The sequence below is a fragment of the Tachyglossus aculeatus genome, chromosome 19, assembly GCF_015852505.1.
Source record: "Tachyglossus aculeatus isolate mTacAcu1 chromosome 19, mTacAcu1.pri, whole genome shotgun sequence".
Classification (NCBI taxonomy): Eukaryota; Metazoa; Chordata; class Mammalia; order Monotremata; family Tachyglossidae; genus Tachyglossus; species Tachyglossus aculeatus.
Genome location: NC_052084.1, coordinates 1,006,365 through 1,026,960, shown reverse-complemented (window position 1 = coordinate 1,026,960; position 20,596 = coordinate 1,006,365). Strand labels below are relative to the sequence as shown.

At 50.6% G+C, this 20,596-nt stretch overlaps 1 protein-coding gene across 1 annotated transcript in view; it reads left to right on the top strand.

Annotated features, from left to right (window-relative positions):
- TARBP1 (TAR (HIV-1) RNA binding protein 1) overlaps positions 1–20,596 on the top strand; it is a 55,642-nt gene that overhangs the window by 8,589 nt on the left and 26,457 nt on the right. Inside the window, exons 6-14 of the mRNA XM_038761398.1 lie at positions 191–291; positions 534–669; positions 777–873; positions 5,615–5,704; positions 8,326–8,461; positions 9,153–9,249; positions 10,692–10,867; positions 14,137–14,234; positions 19,701–19,853. Of these exons, the coding sequence (XP_038617326.1) occupies positions 191–291; positions 534–669; positions 777–873; positions 5,615–5,704; positions 8,326–8,461; positions 9,153–9,249; positions 10,692–10,867; positions 14,137–14,234; positions 19,701–19,853 (1,084 nt within the window). The remainder of the gene's footprint in view (positions 1–190; positions 292–533; positions 670–776; positions 874–5,614; positions 5,705–8,325; positions 8,462–9,152; positions 9,250–10,691; positions 10,868–14,136; positions 14,235–19,700; positions 19,854–20,596) is intronic.

Here is a 20,596-nt window from a genome sequence, read left to right as displayed (position 1 = left end):
CTGTACTAAGCGCTTGAATGAAGGAGAGAGGGGTCAGACGGATGTGGGGGCTCCGGTGTGACGGCCCGAGGGGCCGCCGCCATCCATCCGGCTGTCGCCTTCGGCCTGGGGAGCCAAGCCGGGCGGGCAGCTGAGCGGTGGCGACCCTGACATTGGCCTTCCCCGGCCTCTCCCCTCCCACGCCGAGCAGGTCCCCGGGCCAGCCGAGCGGCAGCTGCCCTCCGGTCGGGATGAAGCTGCAGGGCTTCCTGGCCACCTACGTCTCACACCTCCCGGAAGAAAAGGCCAAGAGTAAGTGTCAGCGCACCCGTGGTCCCCGGAATTGCGTCTGTCCGGCCGATCCGAGGCCCGTCCCTCGCAAGGTAGCTGGCTTCAGTTCGCGTACCTGTCGGGAAGATGATCCCCCCCCCCCCCCAAAGCTCCCCAAACTTTTCAGCCCCCGACCGGTTTCTCGGCAGCTTTTCCGAGACGGGATATTTCCAAGTGACCGGGAAAGTGGGCACTTTTTCCCACCCCGACGGATCTGGTTTCAGGGAGCTTCCTGCTGCGGTTCATCGAGAAGATGGGCACCAGGCACTGGTGTGCCGTCCCCGTCGTCTTCTTCTCCAAGGCCCTGGCGCACATCCCGCGGACTCGCGTCCTGGGGGCGGAAGGCCTCCGGGCCCTCAGGTGACCGTCCCGTCTCCCCCCCGGGGGTCCGGCTGGGGGCCGCCGGGCCCGTCCGTGGGGCGGGAGGGCCCGGCCTCCGTCCTGAGGGGCGTCTCTGCGTGTTGCAGGGAGGTGCTGCGGCGCACGATGGTGACCCACCAGGTCCTTCTGCGGGGCGCCGCCCAGGCCTATCTCCTGCAGGCCGCCCTGCGCTTGGTGGATGTGGTGAGTGGAGGGGGGCGGACGGATGGGGTGGTCCTCACGTCCCCGGACGGCCCGCTCGGGGTTCCCTCGCCGGCCCGGGTGGACCCGGGGACGAGCGGATGTCACCCCGGGGTGGGGGGACGGACGGTCCGGGAGGCGGGCGAGCGGGAGGTTGGCGCAGCGGGGGCGAGAGGAGGGAAGAGCCCGAGCTGGGGGGTGGCGGGGGACGAAGAGAGAGCGGCCGGACCGCCTGAAAGCCAGCGGTCGGGAGCCTCCGCTCCGGGACAATCTCTGAGGACTCTTGAGGCCTGGGTGACTGAGGCTCGGAGAAGTTAACGTCATTCATTCATTCGTTCAGTCGTATTTATTAATGATGGCATTTGTTAAGCGCTTACTCCGTGCCAAGCACCGTTCTCAGCGCTGGGGAGGATGCGAGGTGATCAGGTTGGCCCACGTGGGGCTCACAGTCTTAATCCCCGTTTTACAGATGAGGGAACTGAGGCTCGGGGAAGTTAAGTTCATTCATTCATTCAATCGTATTTATTAATAGTGATGGCATTTGTTAAGCGCTTACTCCGTGCCAAGCACCATTCTCAGCGCTGGGGAGGATGCAAGGTGATCAGGTTGGCCCACCTGGGGCTCACAGTCTTAATCCCCGTTTTACAGATGAGGGAGCTGAGGCTCGGGGAAGTTAAGTTCGTTCATTCATTCATATTTATTAATAATGATGGCATTTGTTAAGCGCTTACTATGTGCCAAGCACCGTTCTAAGCGCTGGGGAGGATACAAGGTGATCAGGTTGGCCCACCTGGGGCTCACAGTCTTAATCCCTGTTTTGCAGACGAGGGAACTGAGGCTCAGGGAAGTTAAGTTCGTTCATTCATTCAATCGTATTTATTAATAATGATGGCATTTGTTAAGCGCTTACTGTGTGCCAAGCACTGTTCTAAGCGCTGGGGAGGATGCAAGGTGATCAGGTTGTCCCACGTGGGGCTCACTGTCTTAATCCCCGTTTTACAGATGAGGGAGCTGAGGCTCGGGGAAGTTAAGTTCGTTCATTCATTCATATTTATTAATAATGATGGCATTTGTTAAGCGCTTACTCCGTGCAAAGCACCGTTCTCAGCGCTGGGGAGGATGCGAGGTGATCAGGTTGGCCCACCTGGGGCTCACAGTCTTAATCCCCGTTTTACAGATGAGGGAGCTGAGGCTCGGGGAAGTTAAGTTCATTCATTCATTCATATTTATTAATAATGATGGCATTTGTTAAGCGCTTACTCCGTGCCAAGCACCGTTCTCAGCGCTGGGGAGGATGCGAGGTGATCAGGTTGGCCCACGTGGGGCTCACAGTCTTAATCCCCGTTTTACAGATGAGGGAACTGAGGCTCAGGGAAGTTAAGTTCGTTCATTCATTCATATTTATTAATAATGATGGCATTTGTTAAGCGCTTACTATGTGCAAAGCACCGTTCTCAGCGCTGGGGAGGATGCGAGGTGATCAGGTTGTCCCACGTGGGGCTCACAGTCTTAATCCCCGTTTTACAGATGAGGGAGCTGAGGCTCGGGGAAGTTAAGTTCGTTCATTCATTCATTCGTTCAATCGTTTTTATTAATAATGATGGCATTTGTTAAGCGCTTACTCCCTGCAAAGCACCATTCTCAGCGCTGGGGAGGATGCGAGGTGATCAGGTTGGCCCACGTGGGGCTCACAGTCTTAATCCCCGTTTTACAGATGAGGGAACTGAGGCTCGGGGAAGTTAAGTTCGTTCATTCAATCGTATTTATTAATAATGATGGCATTTGTTAAGCGCTTACTATGTGCCAAGCACTGTTCTAAGCGCTGGGGAGGATGCAGGGTGATCAGGTTGGCCCACTTGGGGCTCACAGTCTTAATCCCCGTTTTACAGATGAGGGAACTGAGGCTCAGGGAAGTTAAGTTCGTTCGTTCATTCATTCATTCAATCGTATTTATTAATAATGATGGCATTTGTTAAGCGCTTACTGTGTGCCAAGCACTGTTCTAAGCACTGGGGAGGATGCAAGGTGATCAGGTTGTCCCACCTGGGGCTCACAGTCTTAATCCCTGTTTTACAGATGAGGGAACTGAGGCTCAGGGAAGTTAAGTTCATTCATTCATTCATTCAATCGTATGTATTAATAATGATGGCATTTGTTAAGCGCTTACTTTGTGCCAAGCACTGTTCTAAGCGCTGGGGAGGATGCAGGGTGATCAGGTTGGCCCACTTGGGGCTCACAGTCTTGATCCCCATTTTACAGATGAGGGAACTGAGGCTCAGAGAAGTTAAGTTCATTCATTCATTCATTCAATCGTATTTATTAATAACGATGGCATTTGTTAAGCACTTACTATGTGCCAAGCACTGTTCTAAGCACTGGGGAGGATACAAAGTGATCAGGTTGTCCCACTTGGGGCTCACAGTCTTAATCCCAATTTTCCAGATGAGGTAACCGAGGCCCAGAGAAGTGAAGTGACTGGCCCAAAGTCCCACAGCTGACAGTTGGCGGAGCCGGGATTTGAACCCATAACCTCTGACTCCAAAGCCCGGGCTCTTTCCACTGAGCCACGCTGCTTCTCTAAGTACATCTTAGCGAGGGCGGCCTTCCCCGGGAAGCCGTCCGGAGAGCCCTGACCATCCCCGGGGAGACCGAGGCAGCGGTGGCGTCTCCCTTCCGAGGCTTTCGGGCCGCCGGGAGGGAGATTTTGAAGTTGAGGGGATAGACCCACCCTCCCTCCCTCCCTCCGTCCTGCCGCTGGAAAGGAGTCCGGGGCCAATTACTACTACTACTACTACTACTACTACTACTACTACTACTACTACTACTACTTCTAATAATAATAATAATAATAATGGCATTTGTTAAGCACTTACTATGTGCCAAGCACTGTTCTAAGCGCTGGGGAGGGGATACAAGGTGATCAAGTTGTCCCACTTGGGGCTCCCAGTCTTAATCCCCATTTTCCAGATGAGGGAACTGAGGCTCAGAGAAGTGAAGTGACTTGCCCACGGTCACACAGCAGACAGGTGGCGGAGCCGGGATTCGAACCCATGACCTCTGCCTCCGAAGCCCAGGCTCTTCCCACCGAGCCCCGCTGCTTCTGTCCATTCTTCCTATGTACTACTACTACTACTAATAATAATAGTGATGGCACTTATTAAGCGCTTACCATGTGCAGAGCACTGTTCTAAGCGCTGGGGAGGTTACAAGGCGATCAGGTTGTCCCACAGGGGGCTCACAGTCTTCATCCCCATTTTGCAGATGAGGTCACTGAGGCCCAGAGGATAATAATAATGATGGTATTTGTTAAGCGCTTACTATGTGCAAAGCACTGTTCTAAGCGCTGGGGAGGTTACAGGGCGATCAAGTTGTCCCACAGGGGGCTCACAGTCTTCATCCCCATTTTCCAGATGAGGTCACTGAGGCCCAGAGAATAATAATAATGATGGTATTTGTTAAGCGCTTACTGTATGGAAAACACTGTTCTAAGCGCTGGGGAGGTTACAAGGCGATCAAGTTGTCCCACAGGGGGCTTACAGTCTTCATCCCCATTTTCCAGATGAGGTCACTGAGGCCCAGAGAATAATAATAATAATGGTATTTGTTAAGCGCTTACCGTATGGAGAACACTGTTCTAAGCGCTGGGGAAGGTTACAAGGCGATCAAGTTGTCCCACGGGGCTCACAGTCTTCATCCCCATTTTCCAGATGAGGTCACTGAGGCCCAGAGAATAATAATAATAATGACGGCATTTGTTAAGCGCTTACTATGTGCAAAGCACTGTTCTAAGCGCTGGGAAGGTTACAAGGCGATCAAGTTGTCCCACAGGGGGCTCACAGTCTTCATCCCCATTTTCCAGATGAGGTCACTGAGGCCCAGGGAATAATAATAATGATGGTATTTGTTAAGCGCTTACTGTATGGAAAACACTGTTCTAAGCGCTGGGGAAGGTTACAAGACAATCAAGTTGTCCCACAGGGGGCTCCCAGTCTTCATTCCCATTTTCCAGATGAGGTCACTGAGGCCCAGAGAATAATAATAATGATGGCATTTGTTAAGCGCTTACTATGTGCAAAGCACTCTTCTAAGCGCTGGGAAGGTTACAAGGTGATCAAGTTGTCCCACAGGGGGCTCACAGTCTTCATGCCCATTTTCCAGATGAGGTCACTGAGGCCCAGAGAATAATAATAATAACGGCATTTGTTAAGCGCTTACTATGTGCAAAGCACTGTTTTTAAGGTTACAAGGTGATCAGGTTGTCCCACAGGGGGCTCACTGTTTTAACCCCCATTTTACAGATGAGGTAACTGAGGCCCAGAGAAGCGAAGTGACTTGCCCAAAGTCACCCAGCTGACGAGCGGCGGAGCCGGGATTTGAACCCATGTTATTACTCTATTTATTGATTTACTTTACTTGTACATATCTATTGTATTTATTTTATCTTGTTAATATGTTTTGTTTTATTGTCTGTCTCCCCCTTCTAGACTGTGAGCCCGCAGTTGGGCAGGGACCGGCTCTCTATGTTGCCAACTTGGACTTCCCAGGCGCTTAGTCCAGTGCCCCGCACACAGTAAGCGCTCAATAAATACGACTGATTGATTCTGCCTCTGCTAGAATTGGGTCCCGTCGTCTCCCGGGAGCAGACGGGAAGCGCGGCCCCGGAAAGCGTCCGGCTCCCCGGCGGTTCGGCCCGCCTCTCCGGGGCCAGCCGTCGGACTGGGATCCCTTCCGCTCGTTCCGCCAGGAGGCCGTGGCCCTTTCGGAAGCGGCGGGATTCCTGGCGTGTCTCCGGCCGGAAGAGTCGCTGGGCAGGGGGACAGCGCTGTGGACCGAGGTGAGACCGGGAGGCGACGCATTCATTCATTCATTCATTCATTTATTTTATTTTGTTAGCATGTCTGGTTTTGTTCTCCGTCTCCCCCTTTTAGACTGTGAGCCCACTGTTGGGGAGGGACTGTCTCTAGATGTTGCCAACTTGTCCTTCCCAAGCGCTTAGTCCAGTGCTCTACACATAGTAAGCGCTCAATAAATACGATTGATGATGATGATGAGTCATTCACTCAATCATATTTATTGAGCGCTTACTGTGTGCAGAGCACTGGACTAAGCGCTTGGGAAGTCCAAGTCTGTGCTAAGCACTGGGATAGATAAAAGATCATCATCATCAATCGTATTTATTGAGCGCTTACTGTGTGCAGAGCACTGGACTAAGCGCTTGGGAAGTCCAAGTCTGTGCTAAACACTGGGACAGATAAAAGGTAGATCATCATCATCATCAATCGTATTTATTGAGCGCTTACTGTGTGCAGAGCACTGGACTAAGCGCTTGGGAAGTCCAAGTCTGTGCTGAGCACTGGGACAGATAAAAGATAGATCATCATCATCATCATCAATCGTATTTATTGAGCGCTTACTGTGTGCAGAGCACTGGACTAAGCGCTTGGGAAGTCCAAGTCTGTGCTGAGCACTGGGACAGATCAAAGATAGATCATCATCATCATCAATCGTATTTATTGAGCGCTTACTGTGTGCAGAGCACTGTACTAAGCGCTTGGGAAGTACAAGTTGGCAACATATAGAGACAGTCCCTACCCAACAGTGGGCTCCATCCCAGTTTCTGTTCTCCACGGGACTCAAGATCTAAGAGGCCGGGAAAGAAATGATCAATCAATCAATCAATCAATCGTATTTATTGAGCGCTTACTATGTGCAGAGCACTGTACTAAGCGCTTGGGAAGTACAAATTGGCAACACATAGAGACAGTCCCTACCCAACAGTGGGCTCACAGTCTAAAAGGGGGAGACAGAACAGAACCAAACATACCAACAAAATAAAATAAATAGGATAGAAGTGTACAAGTAAAATAAATAAATAAATAGAGTAATAAATATGTAATAAATAGTAATAATAATAATATTATTAATAATAATAGTAATAGTAATAAATAGTAATAAAAATGATCTAATCCACCATTTAATGGATGAGGAAACAGAGGCAGAGGGAGGTCCCAGGCTGCTCCTCTGAGACCCACTTAGACGCCCTTTCCTCCAGGCCACGCTGCCGGAGACCCGCTAATTTTGCGATCTAATTAAATTCTCAGAAATGAGCCTACGCCGGAACGGATAAGAACAACCCCTAGGCTCCTAAAAGAAACTAAAGATAGAGATCTAGGCCCTCTGTGTACTTAATAAGTTCCCTCAACCACTCCCCACCTGCTGTTAGGAGCCTCTTTTAGACTGTAAGCCCACTGTTGGGTAGGGACTGTCTCTATATGTTGCCAACTTGGACTTCCCAAGCGCTTAGTACAGTGCTCTGCACACAGTAAGCGCTCAATAAATACGATTGATTGATTGATTAGGAGGCGTCATTTTGGCAAGCCTTCGAGGATGACAAATTCAGAGATGTGAGGGGAGATTTCTGGGCTCGAGCACCTCACCTTCCCGAAACGGCCGCCCGGAAAACTCCGGGTGTCCGCGGGCCCTCGGCGTCGGCTATAGAGCTTTCCCGGCGTTCCAGGCCGGAGGGATCCCCGTGCCGTGGGAGAGAGCCGGGGCGGCTCCCCTTCTCCCCGCTGGCTCCGTCTGGCATCCTGCGGGAGGGCTTTTAGGTTCGTGTGGACAGCGAGCCCACTGTTGGGAAGGGACCGTCTCTAGATGTTGCCAACTTGGACTTCCCAAGCGCTTAGTACAGTGCTCTGCGCACAGTTAGCGCTCAATAAATACGATTGAATGAATGAATGAATGAACGCTGGAGCGGGCACTTCATTCCAGTGTCTCTGACCACTGGGGAAGATTCACTCATTCATTCAATCGTATTTATTGAGCGCTTACTGCGCGCAGAGCACCGTACTAAGCGCTTGGGCAGTCCAAGTCGGCAACATCTAGAGACGGTCCCTCCCCGACAACGGGCTCCCAGTCTAGACGGGGGAGACGGACGACAAAACAAACCACGCAGACGGGTGTCAAAGTCGTCAGAACAAATCGAATTAAAGCTCTGTGCACGTCATTAACAAAATAACTAGGATAGTAAATACGTACAAGTATTTATTTTACTTGTACATATTCTATTTATTTTATTCTGTTAATCTGTTTGGTTTTGTTCTCTGTCTCCCCCTTCTAGACTGTGAGCCCACTGTTGGGTAGGGACTGTCTCTAGATGTTGCCAGCTTGGACTTCCCAAGCGCTTAGTACGGTGCTCTGCACACGGTGAGCGCTCAGTAAATACGACTGAATGAATGAGTGAAGTAAAATAAATAATCAATCTGTGCAAATATATACAAGGGCCGTGGGAAGGGGAAGGAGGTTTCCCGAGGAATGAGTGAAGTAAAATAAATAGAGTAATAAATCTGTGCAAATATATACAAGTGCCGTGGGAAGGGGAAGGAGGTAGGGGGGAGAGGGAGCGTTTCCCGACGAAGCGGGGGAATCCGCGTCTTTTCCCCGCCATCCATCCAGGTCTGCGACTGGCTGCGGGTCAACGAAGCCTCTTTCGGGAAGTCCCGGAACGGCGCCGAGGGTCGGGAAGAGTCGTCGCTGGACGCCTACGTGCGGAGCCTCGTGCGAGACTACGTTAAATCGCCCAGCGACGAAGGTCGGCCGCCCCTCCACCTCCCCCCCGGACCCCCCTCGGGGACCGAGAAGAGGGACCCCGTTTAAGGAAGATCATCATCAATCGTATTTATTGAGCTCTTACTGTGTGCAGAGCACTGTACTAGGCGCTTGGGAAGTACAAATTGGCAACATACAGAGACGGTCCCTACCCAACAGCGGGCTCACAGTCTGAAAGAAGATGGTTTTAAGATGACGGTCCCGGAATAATGAGGGGGTCTCCGGTTATTCTGTCCAAAATGATGACAGTTTGGTTGAATTTTGATGCTAGGGAACCAAAGGGATCCACCGGCAACACGGAGCGTGAAGCAGAATCCCCTCATCGTGTCCCGTGAAGCGCGGCGAGACGGGCGCGGCTGTCTGTCGCTAAGCACGCGCTGGGTTTGCGTGACGTTAGACCATTTGACAGACGTGCCGTCCCGTGGCGGGTAGGGCGGCTAACCCCGTGACCTTGTCCCGGGCCGCAGGAGTAGAGCGAGGCTGGGGAGAGAGCCTAGCCCGGCCCCTCTAGACTGGACTCTCCCTACGGGCAGGGATCGCGCCTACCAACTATCGTACGGTACTCTCCCAACCCCTAGGCTGGGAGCTCCGCACACAGCGAGCGTCCGAATAAGCACCCTCGATGGGTGGATCGACGCTTGTGGGGCACAACCCTCGGGTTTTTGTCCGGGCAGGAGGAAAATGCTTCGTGCCGGACTGCTTTGAGGCTAAGCTGGTGGCGACGATGGTTCTCCTGGCTGCGGACGCGGAGGGGATGAAGAGCGGAGGCAGGTAGGAGGAAAAGACACGTTCGGGGTTTCGGCCGATCCCGGGGCAAAGGACCGGAGGGCCGTTTGTAGGGGTTGCGTTTGCGCAGAGCCGCGCCGTGGAGAGCGGAACTGAGCCTTAGGGTGGCCACTTGAAAATGCTGACGATTTCCCACGTAGGGCCCTTGACAGAAAAATCTTTCCTTGGATCATTTTGTTTTTTTAATTTTTTGGTTTGGCCCCTCTGGTGGCAGCCAGGGCACAGCTCTGGGCATCGAGGAACGTGATATTTAAAGGTGGTGAATGCAGGGGGAGAGGAGGGGGTCGGCCACTCTGACAGAAGACCCAGGGGCCCTGGACCCCTTTCCTCCTCCCCTTCCTACTCCTCCTCGAGTAGTCTGACCTCTAGGGAACTTTTTGCTTTCATTTCCTCCCCTCCCCTCTCCTTTCCCCTTTCCCTTCCCTTCCCTCCCCTTTCCCCTTTCCTTTCCTTTCCCCTCCCCTCCCTTCTCCTTTCCCCTTTCCCCTCCTTTCCTTTCCTTTCCTTTCCTTTCCTTTCCTTTCCTTTCCTTTCCTTTCCTTTCCTTTCTCCTTTCCCCCTTTTCCTTTCCCCTTTCCTTTCCCCTTTCCTCCCCTTTCCCCTTTCCTTTCCCCTCCCCTTCCTTCCCCTTTCCCCTTTCCCTTCCTTTCCCCTTTTCTTTCCACTGTCCTTTCCTTCCCTTCCCCTTTCCTTTTCCCTTTCCTTTCTTTCCCCTTTCCTTTCCTTTCCCCTGTCCTTTTCCTTTCCCCTTTCCTTTCCCCTTTCCTTTCCTTTCCCCTTTCCTTTCCTTTCCCTTCCCCTCCCTTCTCCTTTCCCCTCCCTTCTCCTTTCCCCTCCCTTCTCCTTTCCCCTCCCTTCCCCTTTCCCCTCCCTTCCCCTTTCCCCTCCCTTTCCCCTTTCCTTTCCTTTCTCCTTCCCCTTTTTCCTTTCCCCTTTCCTCCCCTTTCCCCTTTCCTTTCCCCTCCCCTTCCTTCCCCTTTCCCCTTTCCTTTCCCCTTTTCTTTCCCCGTCCTTTCTTTCCCTTCCCCTTTCCTTTTCCCTTTCCTTTCTTTCCCCTTTCCTTTCTTTCCCCTTTCCCCTTTCCTTCCCTTCCCCTTTCCTTTCCCTTTTCCTTTCCCCTTTCCTTTCCTTTCCCTTCCCCTTTCCTTTCTTTTCCCTTCCCCCTTCCTTTCCTTTCCCCTTTCCTTTCCTCCCCTCCCCCCGGTGCTTTACTTTTCCTCAGATTTGCGATGAGGCCCCGGATCTCTGGAGTTCCCCTTTCCCCTTGGGTGGTGTCGCTTCACGCCGTGTCCGGTGACAACGGCGAGGAGCGGGCGGGCGGGCGCCGAGGGCGGGTCGGCGCGGCAGTGGCCGGCGGCCCGGGGAGGAGTGGGGGTCCGGCGGGTCCCCCGGCCGGGAGAGCAGCGCCTGTCTCTGTGCCCGCACAGCGGGAAGGAGGACCGCGGGCCGGACGGCCTCCGGACGGTCCTGCAGCCCCTCGTGGACGTCCTCTCGAAGCTCGGGACCAACCCCTACATCCCCGCGCTCCGAGCGGACCGCTGCCTTCAGCTCCTGCGACAACTGCTGCGCACGGCCTCGTCCAGGGGCTCCGGCTCCCGCCACGGTGAGGGGCGGCGAGGGGCCGGGCGGGCTCGGGGAGCTGGGATCCCACCTCTCGAGAGAGCGGCGGCCATCGTCACCGAGTCGGCTCCTCAAAGAGAGGCCCCTGGGGCCAGCGGAAGTTCGGAATCACAAAATTCCCTGCCCACAAGGAGCTGACGCTCTAATGGGGCCGAGCACTGTACTAAGCGCTTGGGAAGTACAAGTTGGCAACATAAAGAGACGGTCCCTACCCAACAGTGGGCTCAAATGCCATCATCATCATCCCAAGCGCTTAGTACAGTGCTCTGCACATAGTAAGCGCTCAATAAATACGATTGATTGATTGATTGATCATCGTGGGACAATCTGATCACCTTGTAACTTCCCCAGCTCTTAGAACAGTGCTTGGCACATAGTAAGCGCTTAATAAATGCTTTCATTATTATTATTATCTCCCCCTTCTGGACTGTGAGCCCGTTGTTGGGTAGGGACCGTCTCTAGATGTTGCCAACCTGTACTTCCCAAGCGCTTAGTACAGTGCTGTGCACACAGTAGGTGCTCAATAAATAAATACGATTGAATGAATGAATCCCCATTCATCCTCCTCCCCATCTCCCTGCCTTACCTCCTTCCCCTCCCCACAGCACCTGTATATATGTATATATGTTTGTATGTATTTATTACTCTATTTTATTTGTACATGTTTATTTATTTTATTTTGTTAATATGTTTTGTTGTCTGTCGCCCCCTTTTAGACTGTGAGCCCACTGTTGGGTAGGGACTGTCTCTATATGTTGCCGACTTGGACTTCCCAAGCGCTTAGTACAGTGCTCTGCACACAGGAAGCGCTCAGTAAATGCGATTGAATGAATGAATGAATGAATGGGGAAGGGAAACAAATATATTTACAAGTAAAGTGAAAACGAGTTGAGAAGAGGCGTATATGCATACCTTGTAGCCTCCCAAGCGCTTATAACAGTGCTCGGCACATAGCAACCGCTTAATGCATGCCGTTCTTCTTCTTATTATTATAAACAGTGAGCCCACTGTTGGGTAGGGACCGTCTCTAGATGTTGCCAACTTGGACTTCCCAAGCGCTTAGCACAGTGCTCTGCACACAGTAAGCGCTCAGTAAATACGATTGAATGAATGAATAAATACCATTGATTAATTGCTTGATTTGGGGCAACTACTGCTGTGCAAAAAGGAAAGTCCCCATGCTTAGATACCTAGCGTATGCATATCCAGAAAACTGGGTTGCCCAATTTTTGGTTGTGATAAACATTTAGAGGAGTGTGCTGTCTATATTCAAGTCACTATGTATATATGTTTGTGCATATTTATTACTCTATTTTACTTGTACATATTTATTCTGTTTATTTTCTTTTGTTATGTTTTGTTCTGTTGTCTGTCTCCCCCTTCTAGACTGTGAGCCCGCTGTTGGGCAGAGACCGTCTCTATATGTTGCCAACTTGTACTTCCCAAGCGCTTAGTACAGTGCTCTGCACACAGTAAGCGCTCAGTAAATACGATTGAATGAATGAGTGCATATCTATCTACACATACAAGTGCTTAGTCCAGTGCTCTGCACACAGTAAGCGCTTAATAAATACAATTGAATGAATCTACATATGCGTATCGATATATCTATATGTAGGAGGGGTGGATATTTAGATTCATTCATTGTCATATTTATTGAGCGCTTACTGTGTGCAGAGCAGTGGACTAAGTGCTTGGGAAGTATAAGTTGGCAACGTATAGAGACGGTCCCTACCCAACAGCGGGCTCACAGTCTAGAAGATACATGTATATGTAAATGCATACATGTAGTTGTATTTATTGAGCGCTTCCTGTGTGCAGAGCATTGAACTAAGCGCTTGGGAAGTGCAAGTTGCCAACGTATAGAGACGGTCCCTACCCAACTGCGGGCTCACAGTCTAGAAGATACATGTATATGTAAATGCATACATGTAGTCATATCTATATGTCTATAAACATGGAGGTGTATTTGTATGCATACGTGTGTGTGTGTGTATGTGTGTGTGTGTGTGTGTGTGTGGCGAGAGAGAGAAAGGAAGAAAGAGAAAGAGAGGAGAGAGAAAGAGAAGCAGCGTGGCTCAGTGGAAAGAGCCCGGGCTTTGGAGTCAGAGGTCATGGGTTCAAATTCTGGCTCCACCAATTGTCAGCTGGGTGACTTTGGGCAAGTCACTTCACTTCTCAGTTCCCTCATCTGTAAAATGGGGATGAAGACTGTGAGCCCCCCGTGGGACAACCTGATCACCTTGTATCCCCCCCAGAGCTTAGAACAGTGCTTTGCACATAGTAAGTGCTTAGTAAATAATAATAAATGCCATCATTAAAGAAAGAGAGAGAGAGAGAAAGAAAGAGAAAAGGAAAGAGAGAGAGAGAAAGAAAAAGAGAGAAAGAGAAAGAGGAAGAAAGAAAAAGAGAGAAAAAGAAAGAGAGAAAGAGAAAGAAAAAGAGAAAGAAAGAGAAAGAGAAAAAGAAAGAGAAAGAGAAAAAGAGATAGAGAGAAAGAAAGAAAAAGAAAGAGAAAGAGAGAAAGAGAACAAGAAAAAGAGAGAGAAAGAAAGAGAAAGAGGAAGAAAGAAAAAGAGAGAAAGAAAAAGAGAGAGAAAGCGAAAGAAACAGAGAGAAAGAGAGAGAGAAAAAGAAAGAGAGGAGGAAAGAAAAAGAAAGAGAAAAATAAAAAAGAGAGAAAGAAGGAGAAAAAGAGAAAGAGAGAAACAGAGAAAAAGAAAGAGAAAGAAAGAGAAAAAGAGAGCGAAAGAGAGGAAGAAAGAAAGAGAAAGAAAGAAAAAAAGAGAGAAAGAAAAAAAGAAAGAGAAAGAAAAAGAGAGAGAAAGAAAGGAAGAAAGAAAAAGAGAGAAAGAAAGAAAGAAAAAGGAGAGAGAAAGAAAGAGAGAGAGAGAAAGAAAGAAAGAGAGAGGAGTGCGCTATTCTTGCTAATGGTTTCCCCGCCTGGAAGGACTGACTCTGGCTTTTATCAAAGTGTGGTCTGGGCTTCCTGGGACCCACCCACGGAGGGTTTTCGGGAGCTGTCGGGTTGGGACTCTGCGGGTACGTTTCCAAGGGGCAGCCGTGCCCATCTCCCATTAGGAATGAGCCTAACGGGAATCGGGGACTGGACTCCCCCCACCCAGCCTGGCCGCTCCGAGCAGGGCGTTTATAATGATAACAATAAGAAGGGCGTTTGTTAAGCGCTTATTACGTGCCAGACGCCGTACTGAGCGCACGGGCCCTCTGATAGCTTGTTTGTGTTTGGCGCAGATGAGGTGTGGACCGTCCTGCAGAGTTCTTTTGTGGCCGCGTCGGAGAGCATCTCGGACTTCCTCCTCCGCAGGCTCACCGTCGGAGAGCTGAGCACCGTGAGTGGGTCATCCGCATGGGATCGGGGGGCTTTCTTTTCCGGGGGGGCCATGCCGATTCGTTCATTTCAGCAGAACTGGTGAATCATCATCATCATCATCATCAGTCGTATTTATTGAGCGCTTACTATGTGCAGAGCACTGTACTAAGCGCTTGGGAAGTCCAAGTTGGCAACATCTAGAGACAGTCCCTACCCAACAGTGGGCTCACAGTCTAGAAGGGGGAGACAGAGAACAAAACCAAACATGCTAACAAAATAAAATAAATAGGATAGATATGTACAAGTAAAATAAATAAATAGAGTAAAAAATATGTACAAGCATATATACATATATCCAGGTGCTGTGGGGAAGGGAAGGAGGTAAGATGGGGGGATAACAATAATAATATCATCAACAATCTAATAATAATTAATTATTACTAATTATAATAATTAACATTGCATTAATATTAATTGTTTATTAATTAATTAATATTAATGGAGGAGTAATAATAACGATGATAGCATTTATTAAGCGCTTACTCTGTGCAAAGCACTGTTCTAAGCGCTGGGGAGGTTACAAGATGATCAGGTTGTCCCACGGGGGGCTCACAATCTTAATCCCCATTTTCCAGATGAGGTAACTGAGGCGCAGAGAAGTGAAGTGACTTGCCCAAAGTCACCCAGCTGACAAGTGGCGGAGCCGGGATTCGAACCCATGACCTCGGACTCCAAAGCCCGGGCTCTTTTCGCTGAGCCACGCTGCTTGTCTGTCACCATGATGGTGATAAGGCGATCCGGGAAGCGCTTTCCATAGGCTGCGCGCTGGGCCCTAAGCAGCTCGTGAGCGCTTAGTCCAGTGCTCTGCGCACAGTAAGCGCTCAATAAATACGATTGATTGATTGATTGATTGTGCCGAGCTGCTGGGGCAGCGGCGGGGTAATCAATCAGGCAAGACACAGTAGCCCCCCTCCTGTCTTAGCCGTCGCGGAAAGCCACTGCCTTCGGAAAAAAGTCTGGAATTGGAAATGCCCTCGTTCGTCCTGATTTTCCCCCTTTTAGACTGTGAGCCCACTGTTGGGTAGGGACCGTCCCTATATGTTGCCAATTTGTACTTCCCAAGCGCTCAGTACAGTGCTCTGCACATAGTAAGCGCTCAATAAATACGATTGATGATGATGGTAATCTCCACCAACAGCCGCGACCAGATCTTGCTGCGTTGGTCGGTTTCCAGAGTTCGATGAGAGTAAAAATAATAATGATGGCGTTTATTAAGCGCTTCCTATTTGCCGAGCACTGCCCTAAGCGCTAAGGCTCAGTGGAAAGAGCCCGGGCTTGGGAGTCACGGGTCATGGGTTCAAATCCCGCCTCCGCCAGTTGTCAGCTGGGTGACTTTGGGCGAGTCACTTCACTTCTCTGGGCCTCAGTGACCTCATCTGGAAAATGGGGATGAAGACTGGGAGCCCCCCGTGGGGCAACCTGATCACCTTGTGACCTCCCTGGTGCCTAGAACAGTGCTTTGCACATAGTAAGCGCTTAATAAATGCCATCATTATCAGTGCTTAGAACAATTCTTGGCACGTAGTAAGTGCTTAATAAATGCCATCATTATCAGCGCTTAGAACGGCGCTTGGCACGTAGTAAGCGCTTAATAAACGCCATCATTATCAGCACTTAGGACAGTGCTTGGCACATAGTAAGTGCTTAATAAATGCCGTCATTATCAGCGCTTACAGCAGCGCTTGGCAGATAGTAAGCGCTTAATAAATGCCATCATTATCTGCGCTTAGAATAGTGCTTGGCGCGTAGTAAGCGCTTAATAAACACCATCATTATCAGCACTTAGGACAGTGCTTGGCACATAGTAAGCGCTTAATAAATGCCATCATTATCAGCGGTTACAGCAGCGCTTGCCAGATAGTAAGCGCTTAATAAATGCCATCATTATCTGCGCTTAGAATAGTGCTTGGCGCGTAGTAAGCGCTTAATAAATGCCATCATTATCAGCGCTTAGAGCAGCGCTTGGCACATAGTAACCACGTAATAAATGCCATCGTTATCAGCGCTTAGAACAGCTCCTGGCACGTAGTAAGCGCTTAATAAATGCCATCATTATCAGCGCTTAGAACAGCTCCTGGCACATAGTAAGCGCTTAAGAAATGCCATCATTATCAGCGCTTAGAACAGTTCTTGGCACGTAGTAAGCGCTTAATAAATGCCATCATTATCTGCACTTAGAATAGTGCTTGGCACATAGTAAGCGCTTAATAAATGCCATCATTATCAGCGCTTAGAACGGCACTTGGCACATAGTAAGCGCTTAATAAATGCCATCATTATCAGCGTTTAGAACGGCGCTTGGCACGTAGTAAGCGCTTCATAAATGCCATCATTATCAGCACTTAGAGCAGCTTTTGGCACGTAGTAAGCGCTTAATAAATGCCATCATCAGCGCTTAGAACGGCGCTTGGCACATAGTAAGCGCTTAATAAATGCCATCGTTATCAGCACTTAGAGCAGCTTTTGGCACGTAGTAAGCGCTTAATAAATGCCATCATTATCAGCGCTTAGAACGGCGCTTGGCATATAGTAAGCGCTTAATAAATGCCATCATTATCAGCGCTTAGAACGGCGCTTGGCACGTAGTAAGCGCTTCATAAATGCCATCATTATCAGCACTTAGAGCAGCTTTTGGCACGTAGTAGGCGCTTAATAAATGCCATCATTATCAGCGCTTAGAACGGCGCTTGGCACATAGTAAGCGCTTAATAAATGCCATCATTATCAGCGCTTAGAACAGTGCTTGGCACGTAGTAAGCGCTTAATAAATGTCATCATTATCAGCGCTTAGAGCAGTGCTTGGCACATAGTAAGCGCTTAATAAATGCCATCATTATCAGCGTTTAGAACGGCGCTTGGCACGTAGTAAGCGCTTCATAAATGCCATCATTATCAGCACTTAGAGCAGCTTTTGGCACGTAGTAAGCACTTAATAAATGCCATCATTATCAGCGCTTAGAACGGCGCTTGGCACATAGTAAGCGCTTAATAAATGCCATCGTTATCAGCGCTTAGAACAGTGCTTGGCACGTAGTAAGCGCTTAATAAATGCCATCATTATCAGCGCTCAGAGCATAATAAGCGCTTAATAAATGCCATCGTTATTATTATTAAAAATAGAATGGTATTTAGCGCTTGCGATGGGCTGAGCACTGTGGCAAGTTCTGGGGTAGAGACCCACAGCCTGAGTTCTTTCCATTCATTCATTGTCGTATTTACTGAGTGCTTACTGTTTACAGAGCACTGTACTGAGTGCTTGGAAGAGGACAGTAGAACGACAAACAGACGCATTCCCTGCCCACAACGAGCTTACAGCCTAGAGGCGGGGAGACGATCATTTATTGTATTAAAATAGAAGCAGCGTGGCTCCGTGGAAAGAGCCCGGGCTTTGGAGTCCGAGGTCCTGGGTTCAAATCCCGGCTCCGCCAACTGTCAGCTGGGTGACTTTGGGCAAGTCACTTCACTTCTGTGGGCCTCAGTTCCCTCATCTGTCAAATGGGGGTGAAGACTATGAGCCCCCCATGGGACAACCTGATCACCTTGTAACCTCCCCAGCGCTTTGCACATAGTAAGCGCTTAATAAATGCCATCATTATTATTATTTTTGACTCCAAAGCCCGGGCCCCTTCCATTGAGCCATGCTGCTTCTCCAGTTGTCAGCTGTGTGACTTTGGGCAAGTCACTTCACTTCTCTGGGCCTCAGTTCCCTCATCTGGAAAATGGGGGTGAAGACTGTGACCCCCCCGTGGGACAACCTGATCACCTCGTAACCTCCCCAGCGCTTAGAACAGTGCTTTGCACATAGTAAGCGCTTAATAAATGCGATCATTATTATTATCATTAATAAAAAAAAGACAAGTCGTGTACATAAGTGCAGTGGGGACTGTGAGCCCACTGTTGGGTAGGGACCGTCTCTATATGTTGCCAACTTGTACTTCCCAAGTGCTTAGTACAGTGCTCTGCACATAGTAAGCGCTCAATAAATACGATTGATGATGATGACTGTCTCTGTATGTTGCCAACTTGGACTTCCCAAGCGCTTAGTACAGTGCTCTGCACACAGTAAGCACTCAATAAATAACGATTGATTGATTGATTGACAAAGAGAGGGAGCGAGTCAGGGTGACGCAGAAGGCGGTGGGAGAAGAAGAAAGGGGGGCGCTTAGTCAGGGAAGGCCTCCTGGAAGAGATGGGCCTTCAAGAATCCGGGAGATTCAATCAGTCGTATTTATTGAGCACTTACTGTGTGCAGAGCGCTGTACTGAGCGCTTGGGAAGGACAAGATTCGTCAAATCTGTCAGATTTGAGGAGGGTCCAGAAAAAGAGGCAGGCCGTGGGCCAGGGGTCGGCGACGGGGTGGGCGAGATGGGGGTCCGGGGCCTTCAAGAAGGCTTTGAAGGGTCCGGGAGATTCAATCAGTCGTATTTATTGAGCGCTTACTGTGTGCAGAGCGCTGTACTGAGCGCTTGGGAAGGACAAGATTCGTCAAATCTGTCAGATTTGAGGAGGGTCCAGAAAAAGAGGTAGGCCGTGGGCCAGGGGTCGGCGACGGGGTGGGCGAGATGGGGGTCCGGGGCCTTCAAGAAGGCTTTGAAGGGTCCGGGAGATTCAATCAGTCGTATTTATTGAGCGCTTACTGTGTGCAGAGCACTGTACTAAGCGCTTGGGAAGGACAAGATTCGTCAAATCTGTCAGATTTGAGGAGGGTCCAGAAAAAGAGGCAGGCTGTGGGCCAGGGGTCGGCGACGGGGTGGGCGAGATGGGGGTCCGGGGCCTTCAAGAAGGCTTTGAAGGGTCCGGGAGATTCAATCAGTCGTATTTATTGAGCGCTTACTGTGTGCAGAGCACTGTACTAAGCGCTTGGGAAGGACAAGATTCGTCAAATCTGTCAGATTTGAGGAGGGTCCAGAAAAAGAGGCAGGCCGTGGGCCAGGGGTCGGCGACGGGGTGGGCGAGATGGGGGTCCGGGGCCTTCAAGAAGGCTTTGAAGGGTCCGGGAGATTCAATCAGTCGTATTTATTGAGCGCTTACTGTATGCAGAGCGCTGTACTGAGCGCTTGGGAAGGACAAGATTCGTCAAATCTGTCAGATTTGAGGAGGGTCCAGAAAAAGAGGCAGGCCGTGGGCCAGGGGTCGGCGACGGGGTGGGCGAGATGGGGGTCCGGCGAGGAGGTTCGGCCCCGGGGGGAGCCGAGCGGGCGGGCTGGGTTGCCGTCGAAGAGTAGCCAGACGAGTTTGGACTGCGTTAAAGCCGGCGGTGAAGACTTTCCGTTCGACGCGGAGGTTTTTGAGGGGCGGGGGAGACGCGTCCCGGCCGCTTCCGAAGACAAACAGCGCGGGCAGCCCAGTGAAGGAGCGGGGGCGATGGGATGGCCGGGGAGGGGGATTGAGCGATGGCCTGAACGGCCCCTTGTCCTCCTCGCAGCTCCCGGATCTGGACCGTTGCCGCCTGTACCTGGGGGTTTTGGGGGAGCTGGCGACCCTGCACCCCGGCGGGGCCGCGGCCCCCGGCAGCTGGCTCCCTCCTTTGAAATCGGCGGCCGTCCGACACCTGCGGGACAAGCCGGACGGCGGCGGGGTGAGTCTGCGGGCCGGGCACGGCGGGCCCGGGAGAGATCCGGGCCCCATCGCCGCGCGGCTCAATCAATCATCAATCGTATTTATTGAGCGCTTACTGTGTGCAGAGCACTGGACGAAGCGCTTGGGAAGTACAAGCTGGCAACACATAGAGACAGTCCCTACCCAACAGTGGGCTCATGGTCTAGAAGAATAATAATGGCATTTATGAAGCGCTGGCTATGCTCAAAGCACTGTTCTAAGCGCTGGGGAGGTTACAAGGAGATCAGGTTGTCCCCTCACAGTCTTCATCCCCGTTTTCCAGATGAGGGAACTGAGGCCCGGAGAAGTGACTTGGCCAAAGAAGTCACCCAGCTGACAATTGGCGGAGCCGGGATTCGAATCCATGACCCCCGACTCCAAAGCCCGGGCTCTTTCCACTGAGCCACGCTGCTTCTCAGACCATGAGCCCCACGGTCTGGGTCGTGGGTTCAAATCCCAGCCCCGCCAACTGTGTGACTTTGGGCAAGTCACTTTGCTTCTCTGGGCCTCAGTTCCCTCACCTGTCAAATGGGCATCAAGACCGTGAGCCCCACGTGGGACGGCCTGATCACCTTGTAACCTCCCCAGCGCTTAGAACAGTATGTACGTAGATATGTTTGTACGTATTTATTACTCTATTTGTACCTATTTATTCTATTTAGTTAATATGCTTTGTTTTGTCGTCTGTCTCCCCCTTCTAGACTGTGAGTCCGCTGTCGGGTT